The 16,196-nt window shown below is 40.9% G+C and overlaps 1 protein-coding gene across 1 annotated transcript; it reads right to left on the bottom strand.

Annotated features, from left to right (window-relative positions):
* Positions 1-281: 281 nt before the first annotated feature.
* On the bottom strand, positions 282-16,196 carry SERINC3 (serine incorporator 3). The gene is made up of 10 exons (XM_007123008.4): positions 16,054-16,196; positions 10,614-10,775; positions 9,413-9,606; positions 7,554-7,633; positions 6,759-6,896; positions 6,462-6,631; positions 5,223-5,313; positions 3,737-3,917; positions 1,736-1,963; positions 282-1,089 (listed from the first exon to the last, which is right to left on the bottom strand). Exons 1-10 carry the CDS (start codon positions 16,090-16,092, stop codon positions 951-953), a joined length of 1,422 nt encoding a protein of 473 aa, XP_007123070.1. The 5' UTR covers positions 16,093-16,196; the 3' UTR covers positions 282-950.

Raw genomic sequence — 16,196 nt, 5'->3', positions numbered from 1 at the left:
TACTTACCAGCCAGACCTTAAGTTTTAGAAGGATCAGGAGCATTCTGCAAGATGATTTATAAACCTGACTGTCCGTATGTCCAAAAAAAATGAAAAACATAGAATGGCTGCTAACTGATAAAAGCTGTTAAAGAAAGGGCCTTAAAAGCTTGTCTTTCTATTTTAATCAAATACCTTTATAGTGCAAATATAATAAATTCACATGCATTATACTTTTACATACTCATGACAAGATAATTACATAGACTAAAGTTGCACGGTTTTCCCAAGTGAATCTTCAGTTTAACCAAACCTACAAAGCATTTAATTGAAATTAACTTTTCTGGCAAAGCCACAGGCTTAATTAAATCAAGCAGCATCAAGGCTGTAATGTAAAAAAAAGTAAATGAAAAAACTCAAGATACAGAAACAGTAGCCATACCAGCAACCCCTCTTCTTGGGCAAGACTCACACATGTACTCCTCTCCCCAAGCACTATGAGTTTAAGGACTGAACAGAGAGCTTGTTTCACACAAGACTTTCACAGAAGAAAACTGTCATAGAAATGTATTATTATAATTACTATGCTTTTTAAAGATTTTGCAATAGAAATATATTAACGACAGCCTCAAATATCCAACATTTTTCTGTCTTACATGTTAAATCAAAGTTGTAGGAACCTACAAGTCTTAATAAAGAACTCTCTTCACAGCACAGCTGTAGTTCACTTTAAAAGGCAAAACGTTCCTTTTACTCTATATCCTTACAAATAAACACAATATAGATATAAACGAAAAGTTCTGATCCTGCATCAAGCATCATTCACTCTTGCCCTCTGATATAAACCTGGATATAGTCGTATTTGCAGAGAGTTTGCTTAATATATTAGTTGAAGCAAAAATAAAAGGGATGTGAGCTTTCAGCAAAGGAGACCTTTATGAATTTCAGTGGTGTCCTTGGCACTCAGAGCTTCAGCTGAAGTCTCGACTGGTGAGGACGAGCGGAGCCACAAGGGTCCAGACGTAGAGGAGGAGGCAGACCCAGCTGGAAGTGATCTTGACCCACACAGCTGGCCACTTGCTGGTCATGGTCTGGAAGTTTGCGTCAGGGCTAAGAAAACAGCAGAGAGTTAGGTAAAGGAGCCTAATTTCAGCAGCCCGTCAGCAAAAGCTAAGAAATGCTCCAGTGAAATTCGACTGACATGGCTCCCTAGTAAGTTTCTAGAAGAGACTTGAGAAAGCTGCGATTTTTAGTTTTTATGAGCAGGGGACTCTGCCTCTCAAACAGCTTTTATCTTCTTGCTTTTGCATGAAGAACCGTGACTATTCCTTGCAAAAAGTTCTTCAGGAACATCTGGCTCTTCTACATATTGGTCAAAGTCTAGATTGAAATGACCTCCCTGAAACTTTCCTTCCTTACCACATGATTACTTTGATCAGAATACTCTATACGGACATCTCTAGACAGAGAAAAATCAGGGAACAGAGACAAGTCAGCTCACTTAATGTCATGATTTTCTCTCTCAAGTAACTCCAGTTTGGAAGGGCTTCCCATGATTTTCACTGTAAGAATTCCCACTGGATTTCAAATGCAAGAGGAGAAAAAGTCAAAAGTATTTCAGAAAAGAGCGCTGAACACAACTTCATTATAAGGGTAAAGAAAGGGGATTCTGGAGTCAGGACAAGGGATGGAGACTTTACCGGCAACCCTGAGGGGCCAGGTGGTTTTCCCTCCGTTCTCTCTCTCTGCCTCCTACCTGTACCAGCTGGTCAGGGTCATCATGATGTACAAAGACGCCGAGCAGAGCATGAGGTGGAATACGGAGTAGCTGTACTGCACGCCCTCTCGCTCGCTGTCCACAGCCCGCCGAGGCCGCCCATCTTCCTCATCGCTGGCGCCGTTGGCAGGCGTATCACGGAGGATCACGCTTTCACTTCCTGACAGGGTCAGCTTACTTACTTGGCTATTGCTGGCATTGCGGATGCTGGAGAGTGACCCCAAGAAGGTAAGTCAGAAAGGGACCATGAAGACGAACTGCTGTCACTGGCCTATATACATGAAGGTTATTTCTGAGCTGCTCCTGCTATGGGGACCGAAGGGCTTCTGAAGGGTTTGCTTAAAGTTCTGAGCTGCTGCCTGTCATCACAAGACAGAGACAGCACTCTCATCGGTTGCAATTTGAGGGTTTCACTGCCTAGGAGTTTCCCAAAACATACTATGCTCTCAATGTCCGCTTCCAGGACTTCACAAGTACCTCTCCTTTGCTTGGAATGCACTGCCCACCGTCTCCCAGCTAACTTAATCACCCTTTAAATTCTCTGATCATGCTGTGCCCTCTAGGAGGTCTTCCCTGACATCACCCTCTCACTAGGCTGGATTAAATTCCCACAGCTCCTTACTCTTCCTTCTGCTATATCACTTACTGTTCCCGTCTTCCTTGCTATGCACAGAACTTTTTGACAACAATGACCTTAGTCATCTATGCATTTCTAGTACACAGCAGATACTCACTAAAAGTTTGTTAAATGACTGAATAAAAAAGTACACACAAATACAGGACAAAACCCACATGAACATCTCAACAGACATAGAAAAAGCATTTGACAAAAATCTGCTATTTTTTCATGATAAAAACTCAAAATGGAAATAGAGAAGAACTTCCTCAAACTGATAAAGGGCATCTATCAAAAAGTCAGGGCTAACATCATACTTAATAGTGAAAGACTAAAAGCTTTGCCCCCAAGATCAAGAATCAAAGGAAAACAAACAAAAACAGTCACAGACAGTATGAAAACAAATGAACATAGCTGTATGCCAATAAAACTGTATTTACAAAAAAAGGAAGCCAGCCCAAAGGGCTGTTATTTGCCAACCCATATTTTAAGCAATCATTAAAAAAAGAAAAAAGGATAAATCTACACATGATGTGCAAAGCTGTCCAAATTATGACAAATTCATAGGTATTTCAGAACAGTATATATACTGTTATATAGAATGCTCCCAATTTATTTTTTTAAAATTAGATACCAAGTGATATAAACAAAATTATGTATGTAACTATTTATAAAAATATGCATAATTATATAGATACAGATAGGTCAACAGACAGTAAGTATAAGCAAAGGAAAAAGCCTGAAATAATATGTACCAAAATGTTAATCGTAGAAGAGGTAAATTTAGAGGCAGGACCATTTCATTTCCTACTGTTCTCACTTAAGCTATTAATTTATATAAATGTATCCGTGCCTTTTTATTATTTCATATTTTTAAGTTATTAAAGTAACATACACTTATACAGACAATATCAATAAAAATGGGTGGGAGAAGGAGTGAACACTGCTAACATAGGTTATATCTGGTGTCCTGGTTTAACTACAGACTAACATTTCATGTATAAAATTCTGTAGTTGTTTAAATATTATTTACAGTGATCAGAAAATAAAGATTGTTTTAAAAAAAGATAAGCCAACCAATTTTCAGAGCCACTATTCTAGCTGATCTAGGGTCAGGTAAGGGCTTTATCCTCCCATACAAAGGACAACGTATCTCTTAGTAAGCCTGGGAGGAATTATTTGATGAGAGGATTTACTGAACTTAAAGAAATGTACACAGCAGGGTAACTGAAGCAAGTCAATGACTTTAATAAAGAAGAGTTAGATTTTTGTAATTCTTCTCACTGTTTTTTGAAAGCAAAATAGCTTTTTCACTCTATTACTAACCTTCAGAAGAATCTTGTCCTAAGTACTTTTTAACTTACCTAGAATACAAAAGGGAGAGAACAAAGACTACCAGCCCAATAAAATTCTCTTTATTCAGAGAAGGCCCACCCGGTGATGGTGGAGCAGGAGTAGGGACAAGAGCAGTCGCATTTGCAGGAGCCAAGGTTGGGGAGGTCATGTGCATAATGATGCTCAACAGGCCAGGGTTGCAGGAGTGATCTGCAAATGAGAAATGGTTTATATCTTTAGGTATAACTCATCTTGGTCCAAAAGGATTTGAGGGGTGTGCTATACATCACTTGTCGATTTAAAACATGGGAATGCTACACTTCAAAGAACCTGCGACTGGGCAGTCAGTAATGCATCTGTGTTGCAACCAGAGACTTAGTTTTAGCGAAAAAGAAATGAAACTACAACAACAAAGTATTTGTCAAATATTATAAATGTCAATCTTGATCTCACTGGTTTTGAAATTTAACTGGCAAGTCTTTTTGGCTCTATAGTTGTGCTTAAAGCACAAGTTTACACAGATTTAGAGAACAAACTTATGGTTACCAGGGGGGAAGGGTGGGGGGAAGGGATAGTTAGGGAGGTTGGGATTGACATGTACACACTGCTATATTTAAAATGGATAACCAACAATGACCTACTGTATAGCACAGGACACTGCTCAATATTATGTAACAACCTAAATGGGAAAATGTATAACTGAATCACTTTGCTGTACACCTGAAACTATCACAACATTGTTAATCAACTATACTCCAATATAAAATAAAAAGTTAAAAAAAAGACTAATTTGTTTGCAAAATAAGGTTAGATTCAATAAACTTGGTTATCAAAAAAAAAAAAAAAAAGCACAAGGAGTTTATCCCTAGTTTTGTTTCTACATAGTTACACAGGAATACAATAAAAATAAGTTGAGTCATCACTGAACGGTCTGAAATAATGGTTTTCCTTGAAAAGGAGTCCATAAAATACCCCCACTGAGAAACAATCCCATAAGATCTACAAAAGATTTCCCGCAGCTGTTTCTTCTGGAGCCTGTACCACCAAAGTAACATTCAATTAAAGTAATTCTACAAAGGGCCAAAACAATGTTGCCTTGTTCAGCTCTTAACTAGTTTGACTTAGTCCAGGGAAAAGCCTGGACTATATAAAGGACTGTGGTCCTTTAGGCTGTCAGCTCTGAACAGCTATGAATAGACACGGAGAATAAAACCTAAAAGGTTTTATTTAAGTGAAGTTTTAAGTGAAGTTTTTTGTCTGTTCATTTGTTTGTCTGACATTTGCTCCAGCTCTAGTTTCTGCACCCACCAAATGAGTAATTTCTTACTTTCTTTTTTCTTTTTCTTTTTTTTTCGGTCTGCATGGCATGGCTTGTGGGATCTTAGTTTGCCGACCAGTGATCAAACCCAGACCCACAGAAGTGAAAGCATGGAGTCCTAACCACTGGGCTTCCAGGGAAATTCTCATTTCTTACTTTCTTTTCACCAAATGAATGTGTTATTAAAACTCCCTTACCAGGTTCATTGGACATGGCTGACCATGTGAGGTACATGGTGTAGAGGGTGATGATAGAGGACTGCAGGAGGCCAGAACGAGGCTGGTGTTCCTACAGAATCAAAAAGAAAGCAATGCCATAGGAATTGCAAGGGCTGAATTTCTAAAACCCAGCATACTTCCTGGGACCCAGTGAATTGTTATTGAGAACCTTCTGATTCTGCTTGACAGTTGAAAGATGACAAGTAACCTTTCAGTTTGAGTTAGCTTGAAAAAGAACCAAGAAAGAGGAGGCATGTACTACTGGTTCTCAGGCATTTCATAATCCTGGAAATTCCTGTATATCATACAAAGGCTTAGATTTACTACTAGTACCTTGGTATAGTGAAATCTAAGCTAAGCCTGCCACTGGCTAGCTTGGTGACCCATCACCTCTCTGGAACTTCAGTTTTCTCATTTTTAAAAGGAGAGGTGGGCTTCCCTGGTGGCACAGTGGTTAAGAATCTGCCTGCCAATGCAGGGGACACGAGTTCGAGCCCTGGTCCGGGAAGATCCCACAGGCCGCAGAGCAACTAAGCCCGTGTGCCACAACTACTGAGCCTGTGCTCCAGAGCCCGCGAGCCACGACTGAAGCCCGCACACCTAGAGCCGGTGCTCCGCAACAAGAGAAGCCACCGCAATGAGAAGCCCGCACACCGCAACGAAGAGTAGCCCCCGCTCGCCGCAACTAGAGAAAGCCCGCACCCAGCAACAAAGACCCAATGCAGCCAAAAATAAATAAATAAATAAATAATATTTTTTTTTTTAAAAAAGGAGCGATGATGTCTAGATGTTCTTTTCATACCTAAATTCATATCTGAATTTTAAAAATATTATATTTAAATGAGGAAACTCAGGAGCATGAGTTGTGTTTTAAATATTAAAATCAATTATTTTTTCTAGTTGAATTCCCCTAAAATATCTTTGCTAAAGATTCCTAAGAATCATTCTCATGATATAAACAATTTTATAAGAACGATAAATTCTCAAGTTATATAGTTTTTTTTCTTAAATAATAGGGAAATTATTCATTTACTGGCCCTCAATGGTACATTTTAGAGTGATTAAGTTATAATTAAGAAGACTTTATCATGTTGAAGTAGAAAAATGTTTAAGGAGATAAACTTAGACATAAATTCATACAACAGGTTACCTAGGTTTCAAGTTTAGCACTAATTAAAAATCCTTCACAGGAGGAAGAAGCAGAAATCACAACCATACCTGAATTTTTGGATGGATTGACATAATAGAAACCACAATGCAAAGGATCAGATTAAAACTGACGAAGAACTTGTTTTCTGTGCAGCCATCTGGTTTGGTGTAGTATGTGTAGAGCAATACGACAGAGATGATTGACAGGATATAAAACACGCTTGTGACAGACAGTAAAGCTAGAAAAAAGAAAACAAACATGAATGCCCACAATCATAACAAACTCTTATACTAACGAGGACCAATTTGCACCCTATTTAACGTAGCATGATGCAGTATGGCTCTCAGAGGGGTTAAGATACCTACCTGCATACCAGCACCTTGGGTTCCCTTCTTCCATTCGATTTACCCATGATTCATTCCAAGAGTGAGCAAAGTCCACCAACAGCACCAGCTGGATGAGTATGAAGAAGGCAGCCCCCACCATGCCAATAAAAAACCAGGCTACAAACCAAAAGCACAGTTACTCTTCACCATAGGAGCAACATTTCAGAATGTTACTGTCCAACATTCTAAAAAGATTTCAATTCAAGTAATAGAGAGGTAATAAAGACATTGTCTCCAGCAGTACAGCAAGATTATTGCAATTCCAAACTCAAAGGCATTCTCTGAGAAGTGTTCTTTTGGGTTTCAGACCTTTTAAAACTTGTTCTAGCTTGTGCCAAGGGGCGCCTAGGGTCTGACATTCCAAATGGAAAAGATATAAGTCTTTTCCTTTACTTACAGGGATAAAAATCACAGTGGAAATCCACAGATGTCACGATAAGGAAGCAGGTTAAGACAGGGATAGTGGAACACATGGTTACACGTACTTACGTTGACAAGATCTCCGATTAACTTGGTATTGCCAAGTGAGAAGGGAAACTATTAAAATATTGGCAAACGAACATATGGTTCCAGAACAGCTGAGAAGTGGGCTGAATGCCTCCCGGCTTTAATCAATCCATTAATATCTTAATATTAGTACCAAGTCATGGTAATGGGACACCATCTCATTTAATCACCAGTTGTGCAAAAATCAGTGATGAAAATGTAGCTTTAACACAATCATTTGTGGAGTTTGTATATATTATAATTGACTCCCCTAATAGTGAACCATACCTGTGGTGAAGTGGCCCCCAGGAATATAGAAAGATCCAACCATGATACCAACAATGGCAGCAATTTTGAAGAACCAAAACCTATTAAAATATAAAAGTGCATTTACGAAATGCTAATTTTTGCCCTTACACTGAGAAAAATGAACTTCTAAAATGCAAAAATAAAGCCTTACTAGCCACTTCTAACATGATTAGGCTTATTTCTTCATCTGACATGAAACTACTTCACTCAATACTTCACACAATTGAAGGACAAACATTAGCACGGAGACCAAATCATGCACATTCACAAGAAAGAAACATGTTATTTAGTATTTCCCTACTTTTAGCACTTAAAGATAGGAATTTTTCTAGAATTCTGGAGCATTCTGAACTAATCATGTTAGCTAAATATACAGCAATCAACTAAGATCTGGGGGAAAGTGAATCACGGAATCCTTCTTTTACAACATGGTAAAACCATGCCCCATAGTGTTAAAAAATCCATCCTGAAACCGTGCCCCATAGTTAACAGACACTGGTGCCTAACAGAAATTCTTGAGCTTGCCTTACAGAACAGTGCTAAGGGAACAGCTGGTTAAAAAACCGCCCCCGCTTGCAGCGTTGCCTTCACAAGGCTCATCGTAATTTTTTTTTTTTTCAAATTTCATACCCTCCAACCTTCATATAGCCTAGATAATATACCACAAGACTCTTTCTTTTTTAACTACCCCTATAGATAACGTGCCTCTGACTTATGGGTCACTATAGTAACGGGGGCTTAAGCTGTTTTTCAGAAACTGGGCGTTAGTTTTTGTCCAGTTCAAGCTGCCTAAGACTGGTCGGGACCACTGACCCTAAAACAGGGCCTGCACAGATGTGCAATGAATAACCCTTTTGATGTCAGAGTGCCAAAAACTCTACCTCAGATTATGCTAAGCATCTCCATTTTTGAACATGCATCCTATTAAGAAGCATGTAATTCAGATACACCTGTGCAGAACACTGATTACCTCACCTTTTCCTTACCTCCAATTCCCCTTCCCCAAACCTAAGACTACTCTGCTTCTCTATCCCATAAATATCTAAAGCCTCTCGCCTTTGGGGAGGCGGATCTGAGGTCTGTCTTCCCGTCTCTGCTGCAAACCTCAGCATCTCAGGTTGGCTTGCTGCACGTCAGGCGATTGGACATAAATGCCTTGCCCACAATCACACAGTCCGTCACTGGCAAAGCCAGGACCAAACCTGGCTTTCAGTCAATCTTTAAAGACTGCCTTGTATGGCAGAGTGTAAAGAAAGCAGCTTTGGAGCTGGACAGACTTGAGTTTCAATCCTAGCTCCAACCCTCACTAGCTGAGAGATCTCAGGCAATTTATTTAACCTCTCTGTAAAGGGGAACCGGGGATCAGGAATGGGAAGCGACAGAATATATGAATCAGTGGCCCAAATATATTCACTATTTATCTTTCTGTATACTGTTTAAATATATCAGGTAAATGTTTCTCTTTTAACAATAGAAAGAAAAAACGTGTGTGTGTGTGTGTGTGTGTGTGTGTGTGTGTGTGTGTGTGTGTAGTTCTTAGTACAATGCTTGAACTGTTTCATAGGTGTTCCATAAAAATCTAGGCACTTTAAGCAAAGGTATTTTTTAAAAATACAGGAAAAAGACAAGATTCTCCTGGTCCACTCTACCTCTTCCATGCCGCAGGGCTCCAGCTGAAAATGACGTTGAAACAACTTCCCATGTATAGTAGGTCAGAAATACATCTGGGCCACTGATTTACATACTCTACTGCTTTCATCAAAATGGCAACATTAACTGCTGAAGGGGGGGATGCACATCATAACATAACAAGTTAATAATAAAGAATTCCTACAAACCCATTGTGTATCGCTGCTCTGGGATCTTTACTCGTTTTCACTTTTAACATGAGCAGAAAGAAGGCAAAGAAAAAGACGGCCAAGGCAAAGTTGATTCGATATACGGCTTTATAACGAACCAGCACATCACAATCTTTATCCATGATTGTATCAGCCACCTTGGTTTTAAGTCCTTCATCACAGAATCCAGGAATCTGGAAAAAGCAATTTTAATGTTATGGGAATATCCACATTTAAAGAGAGATTCTATTCCACAATAGGAAAGCCTGGATTTTTAAAGCTGACCACTTCAACAACTGCAAGACTCTCCTGTGGGACTTTTCTCTTTGCCTTCCAATTCACTTACAATCTTGTCACCAAATAGTATAAACAAGTTGCATTTTGAAAATAAAAGGCAAGTGCTCTCTCTCTCTCTTCTTTTTAATTTTTTTTTTTTTTTTTTTTTGCGGTACGCGGGCCTCCCTCTGTTGTGGCCTCTCCCGTTGCGGAGCACAGGCTCCGGACGCGCAGGCTCAGCGGCCATGGCTCACGGGCCCAGCCGCTCCGCGGCATGTGGGATCCTCCCAGACCAGGGCGCGAACCCGGCTCCCCTGCATCGGCAGGCGGACGCGCAACCGCTGCTCCACCAGGGAAGCCCCCTTTTTAATATTTTATTTATTTAGTTTTTTGGCTGCGTTGGCTCTTAGTTGCAGCACACGGGATCTTTCATTGCAGCGTGCGGGCTCTTTGTTGCAGCCCGCGGGCTTAGTTGCTCTGCGGCATGTGGGATCTTACTTCCCCGACCAGGGATCAAACCCACGTCCCCTGCACTGGAAGGCGGATTCTTAACCACTGGACTACCAGGGAAGTCCTGAGTGCCCTCTTTTTGGCCCTTATCTGTGGATGAGGTTATCTCCCATTTTCCCATGAGTTTTCATGCTACAACCCACTCCTTCCGAAGGTGAAGGGCTAGTCTAGTTTAAATGTTTAAAACTATACATACAAGAAAAGATAAAGTTTTAGGGCCACTCTTTTAATATCTTTTCCAAAGCTGTTAGACTAAAAAGATGTTCATTCTGACTACCTTTACTTTGGGAAAAGACTGATGCACTTGACTTTCACAACAGTGAAGAAATAAATACTAATTACGACTAAAACTCTGCAAAATATGAAAACAACAAAACCCACTACATTAAATAAGGTTACAGTTACTTCTACTTACCTTCTTCAGCTGAGTTTCCATCCCTTCATGAAACATGATACAACATACAATAGTGCCCAGGAAGAGGATGAAAGCATAGACGAGGCGAGTCACAGTGGAACTCTTACTGTTAGGACAGCAACTACACAGCAAACATGATGCACCACCGCAAAGGCATGGAACCTGTAATAAGCACATCATCACCATTTGAGACCTCCTTCGGTGGACTCCTTGGTGACATCCAGAACAGCAGATGAGGCAAACCAGGCTTTGAGAGTTTTAACTGAGAACTTAGCTGGGAGGACGTAGTTAAAAGCATGGGCTCTGGAGTTGATATTATTTCTGCCACTTTACCTCAACAAGTTACATAATGTAAGCTTATTTCTCCATCTGTAAATTAAACTCAACAACAGAATCTTCCTCCCTCAGACATTGCTATATTAAATGAGCACTCAACACAGTGCCTAAAACATAGTAAAAGCCCAATAAATGTTGGTTATGTTCTCACAGACAGCATATTTTATTTAAAAACAATATATCTTAATACTGAGAAAAATAGAAACTAACTCCACTTGCTGTTTTCTGGGAATCCTAGCTACTAAATCTGATATTACAGCATAAGGCAACGTTACATGGAAACCCTTATAAATAATGAAAGCAAGAGACATTCAGCTCCATTCAAGAGTAACCTGGAGTTCGAGCCTTGGTCTGGGAAGATCCCACATGCTGCGGAGCAACTAAGCCCGTGCACCACAACTGCTGAGCCTGTGCTCTAGAGCCCGCGAGCCACAACTACTGAGCCCACATGCCACAACTACTGAAGCCCATGCGCCTAGAGCCCGTGCTCTACACCAAGAGAAGCCACTGCAATGAGAAGCCTGCGCACCACAACGAAGAGTAGCCCTGCTCACTGCAACTAGAGAAAGCCCACACACAGCAACGAAAAACCAACGCAGCCAAAAAAAAAAAAAAAAAAAAAAAAGAGTAACCTGGAGATTCCTCGAAGTCAAACATAGAATTATCATATGGCCCAGTAACTCCACTCTTACATATACACCCAAAAGAACTGAAACAGGTATTCAAACAAAAACTTGTATATGAATGTTCAAAGCAAAACCATCTACAATTGTCAAAAGGCAGAAACAACCCAAATGTCCATCAACTGATGAATGGATAAGTAAAATGTGGTATACCCACAAAATGGAATGTTATTTGGCCATAAAAATGAAGTACCGATAGCTGGTACAACATAGGTGAACCTAGAAAACATCATGCTAAGTGAAAGAAGCCAGACACAAAAGGTCACATATTGTATGATTTCATTCATATGAAATATCCAGAATAGGTAAATCCAGAGAGAGAAAGCAGATTAGTGGTTTCCAGAGGCTGGAGGGAGTGGGGAGAAGAGAGTAGACTGCTAAACAGAAATCGAGTTTGTCTTTGGGGTGATGAAAATGTTCTGGAATCAGACAGGTGTGATGATAGCCCAACACTGTGAATATACTAAATGTCACTGAATGTCACTTTAAAATAGTTAATTTTATGTAATGTGAATTTTGCCTCAATTAAAAAAAAAAAGTAACCTGGATCTTTGGTCAGCTAAATTCTCCTAATGAACATTCCAGATGAGAGGACATACTTTGAGTCATTCTTCTATATGCTTGATTAGGAAACCACCTGAACTGCTTTGACAGGCGATGTTATGAAGTCACATTACAAGGACAGTCTAGTTCAGAATCATCAGCAGAAGCAGCAAATGCAACGCTGGGGGATTCTGGTTTTACAGTATGGTCCCAGTAATAATCTTTTATGAGATAATGTCAGGAATACATAGCACCTAGCACAATGCCTTTCATAGCAGGGGCTCCGTATATCAAGGTAACCGTTAATATCCATAATCAAAACAACCACGGAGAATTGACCACCCAGCCTCATCTCCAATTCTTAACTACAATCTGGGTCAAAAGACTGTAATAGAAGTCTGTATCTGGTCGCAGACAGAAATACAGACATTTTACAGCTGAAAACAATGACACTAATTGCTTCGGGTTTATTTTGTCTGTACTCTCACACTCCTGACTCCCTTTAGCTATTTTTTCCCCTCAGCCAATTAAATAAACTAATGATAGTTGCCTACTGTTTGCTATAGGTTGAATTGTGTCCTCCAAAATTCATATGTTTAAGTCCTAATCCCCAGTACCTCAGCATGTGACCTTATTTGGAAACAGCGTTGCTGCAGATGTAATTAGGTAAAATGATGTTATTCTAGAGAAGAGTGGGCCCCTAATCAAACATGGCTGATGTCATAAAAAGGAGAAATCTGGACACAAACATGCATCACAGGGAGAACATCATGTGAAGATGAAGGCAGAGATTGATAAAGCAAGGAACACCAAAGATTGCTACCAAACTCCCGGGAACTAGGGAAGAGGCCTGGTACAGAGTCTACCTCACCACCCTGAGGGAACCAACCCTGCTGACACCTTAATCTCAGACTTCTAGCCTCTAAAACCATGAGACAATAAATTTCTGTAATTTAAGTCAACCACTCTGTGGTACTTTGTTATGAGGCCCTGGCAAACCAATACATCTACTTAACTTGTTTACGTCTTGTACCTTGAGGGGGGCCCACCTAGCGTTATATCTCTTGCACCTTTACACAGTAGGTACTCAATCTGTGGAACAAACTTGTGCTACTATATGTTATGTCACTTCCCCATCTCAGTAAACAACTCTATTTGAGATAGGCTGGAACCTGGGACCGTTTACCTGAGTGCTTGCACCTGGACTAACCCTTGAGCAACAGAATACAAAGAAACTATAAGGGACTCGAAATAACTGCACACATGAACAGTAAGATACAAAAAAGCCACAAACCAACTGCCACTTCTGAGGTGCGCAGAGCAATAGCAGGGTCCTGTGCATAATCCCTGCACAGAGCCCCACCAAGGGGGAGAGCAGATTACCTAAACCATACCTCTTGCTCAATCCACTGATTCGCCCCTACCCATATCCCATTTAAGGAACCAGTTCCCCCATCTGTTACTTGTTTTTTCTCTCTCTTGCTTGGCTGAAATTCTCGTCTGGCCTCTTAACAATTTCTATTGATTAAAGAGTCCAAGGACCCAGGTGAGTCACATACTCTTCCCGTTGCCCAGGCCAAAAACCTTGGAGTCATCCTCCATGCCTTCTCTTTTTCCAAAACTCTCATTCCATTTGTCAGCACATCAGCTCTATCCTCAAAATGTATCCAGAATCTGGCCACTCTCATAGCATCCTCAGCTATCACGTTGGTCCAAGCCACTACTATCATCCCTCACCTGGATTAAATGCAACAGCTCCTGTCTCGCTGCTATAGCAACCCATTCAGAACCCTGAGTTAGTATAAAAATTATTTTCAGATGAAGACATGTGAGATTCAAAAGAAGCAGAAAAAAATGCCTTCTGAGCTTTTCTCATCTGACTGAAAGCAGCAACTGCCATAAATTCTCTCTCCAAGGAAGTTTTATGGCCATGAAGAAGATAAAAAGACATCTGCACCCACAGAAACAAGTACTATCACAAACTTTCTTATCTCCTGTTTGTTCTCCTAAAAACCCATTTGTCTTTCCTAAAGAAACCTATCTGTTCTTCCCATGGCAGCCCTTTCCTGCCCCGCCCAATCCTAACCCTAACCCCCATTAAGTTAGGCATATAATAAGCCCGATGTTCTAAGCACCCCTTGGAGTTATTCATCACTAAGAACCCCTGTGTGTATGTGGGTTGCACAAGTACACGAACTCTTTTTTTCTCTTGCTAATTTGTCTTTTCTCAGTTTAATTCGCAGGCCCCAATCACTAACCCATTGAGAATGGAAGTTTTTCCTCCCCTACACTGCTTTACCCCTTCTTTTCTAACATCTGTTCTCCACAGAGCAACCTGGTTAAAACACTGGTCAGATCACATCATTCCTCTTTTCTGTAATGGATCCCCATAATCACATAAGAGTAAAAGCCAATGTCCTTAAATTGGCCAATGGGTATCTACGTGATTTGGCTCCCTTTACCTTTCTGACTTCATTTTCTATTATTCTTGCCCTCACTCATTCCATTCTCTGGTACACTGAATTCCTTGCTGTTCCTCTTGAACAAAAGGAATTAATAAAATATAAAAGTGATTTATAGGTAGAAATGCTTTGATGGCGTCAATTCAAATCTCAGCTTTACATCAAAGCCAAAATGTGTTTCTGGTTTCAAATTACCAATTCACGCCCTAATTAATTTCCTTCTTAACTATTTTTTTCTAAATCTATTTTGTAAACAGTGAGTTTGACCCACTAGTAAACTGTAAAAAAACAAAAGAAAGAAAATGAACTGACCAGGATTTTTTTTTTAATGGGATAGAAAAGAAAAATTGTACAGCAGAGGGCAAAGGTAAGAATTATTTCACGAAACGTGTGTCTAAATGGGTGTATTAAATCAAGCACGTAAAATTTATTTCTTACTTTGGGTCAAGGTTGAAAAACTGGAAAGCCACTACAAGCTAGGCCCTTAAAAGACCAACTGCCCTTTTCATTTAAGATCAACAGCCTTAAAGGATGGAAAATACATTCTGTCCCTAAGAAAAAGTAGTGGCATTAGCTGAGATAGCGTCCTTGGTCATTTAAGTCAGCTGGGGAATTAGGAAACAAGGAAATGATGTTAAGGAATCATGCTCCTCGGAAGCGAGTGTATGAGTGAACTCATCATATTCTCTTCCATAGATCCCCAAATTCCTTTTTTAAAATACGGTGTTTACAATCTACAAAGTGATTCAACCTATTTATTCACTTCATCCTCACAACAGCTCTTGAGGCGAGGAGTGCTGGGGTGATTGTCCTCATCTTAAGGGAAGCCAGAAAGAAATGACTTGTACAAGGTCCCCAAATGTTCAGGCCATGACTTCCAATTCTGAATAATAATCCACAAGGCCGTCTTTCCATTGCGCCAGAACCGCAGACAGGCCTCGGTTAAAATCTCACCTCTGCCACAGACTCTGTAGCTCTGGCAAATCCTGTGCTAGGGGATAAAAATATTATTCAAGCCCCACCCCACCGCTCAAATAAATGACGCCACCTTAAGAAGGTGCTTGGAAATGAACCAGAGAGCCCGGGCCCCGGGAGCCGAGCTCAGTCCCCGGTCCCATTCCAGCTCCGGAGGAACCCAGAGGCCGGACGGCTCGCGGGGGCGGGGCAATCAAAATTGTAAACAATGGAGGGCTGGCCTCTTACGTTCCTCCACAATCGCAGAAGGCGAACCGCCTGATCCTGATCGCAGGGCATCACGGATTTTACCCTGGACCCCCGGATACCCTCTGCAGCCCAGGGACGGACCCCCAAACCCCGGGCCCCGGGCGCCAGGCCCGTCGGGGTCTGCGCTTGGTGAGCCCTTATCGCCCTCCCCCAAACCACAGGACCGACGGAGACACCAGACCCCGAACTCACCCAGCTGGCGAGGGAGAAGACGCCCAGCACAGCTCCCATGGTGATGCGGGTGATGGAGGTGGCCGATGCGGAAGCTCCTACCGCGGTAGTAACTGCTGGTTGAGGTGTCTTCTCGGAAACGCGACGGTTTCTCAGGCCAGAAA

Source organism: Physeter macrocephalus, chromosome 14, assembly GCF_002837175.3.
Source record: "Physeter macrocephalus isolate SW-GA chromosome 14, ASM283717v5, whole genome shotgun sequence".
Classification (NCBI taxonomy): domain Eukaryota; kingdom Metazoa; phylum Chordata; class Mammalia; order Artiodactyla; family Physeteridae; genus Physeter; species Physeter macrocephalus.
This window is presented reverse-complemented; position numbering and strand designations above follow the sequence as displayed.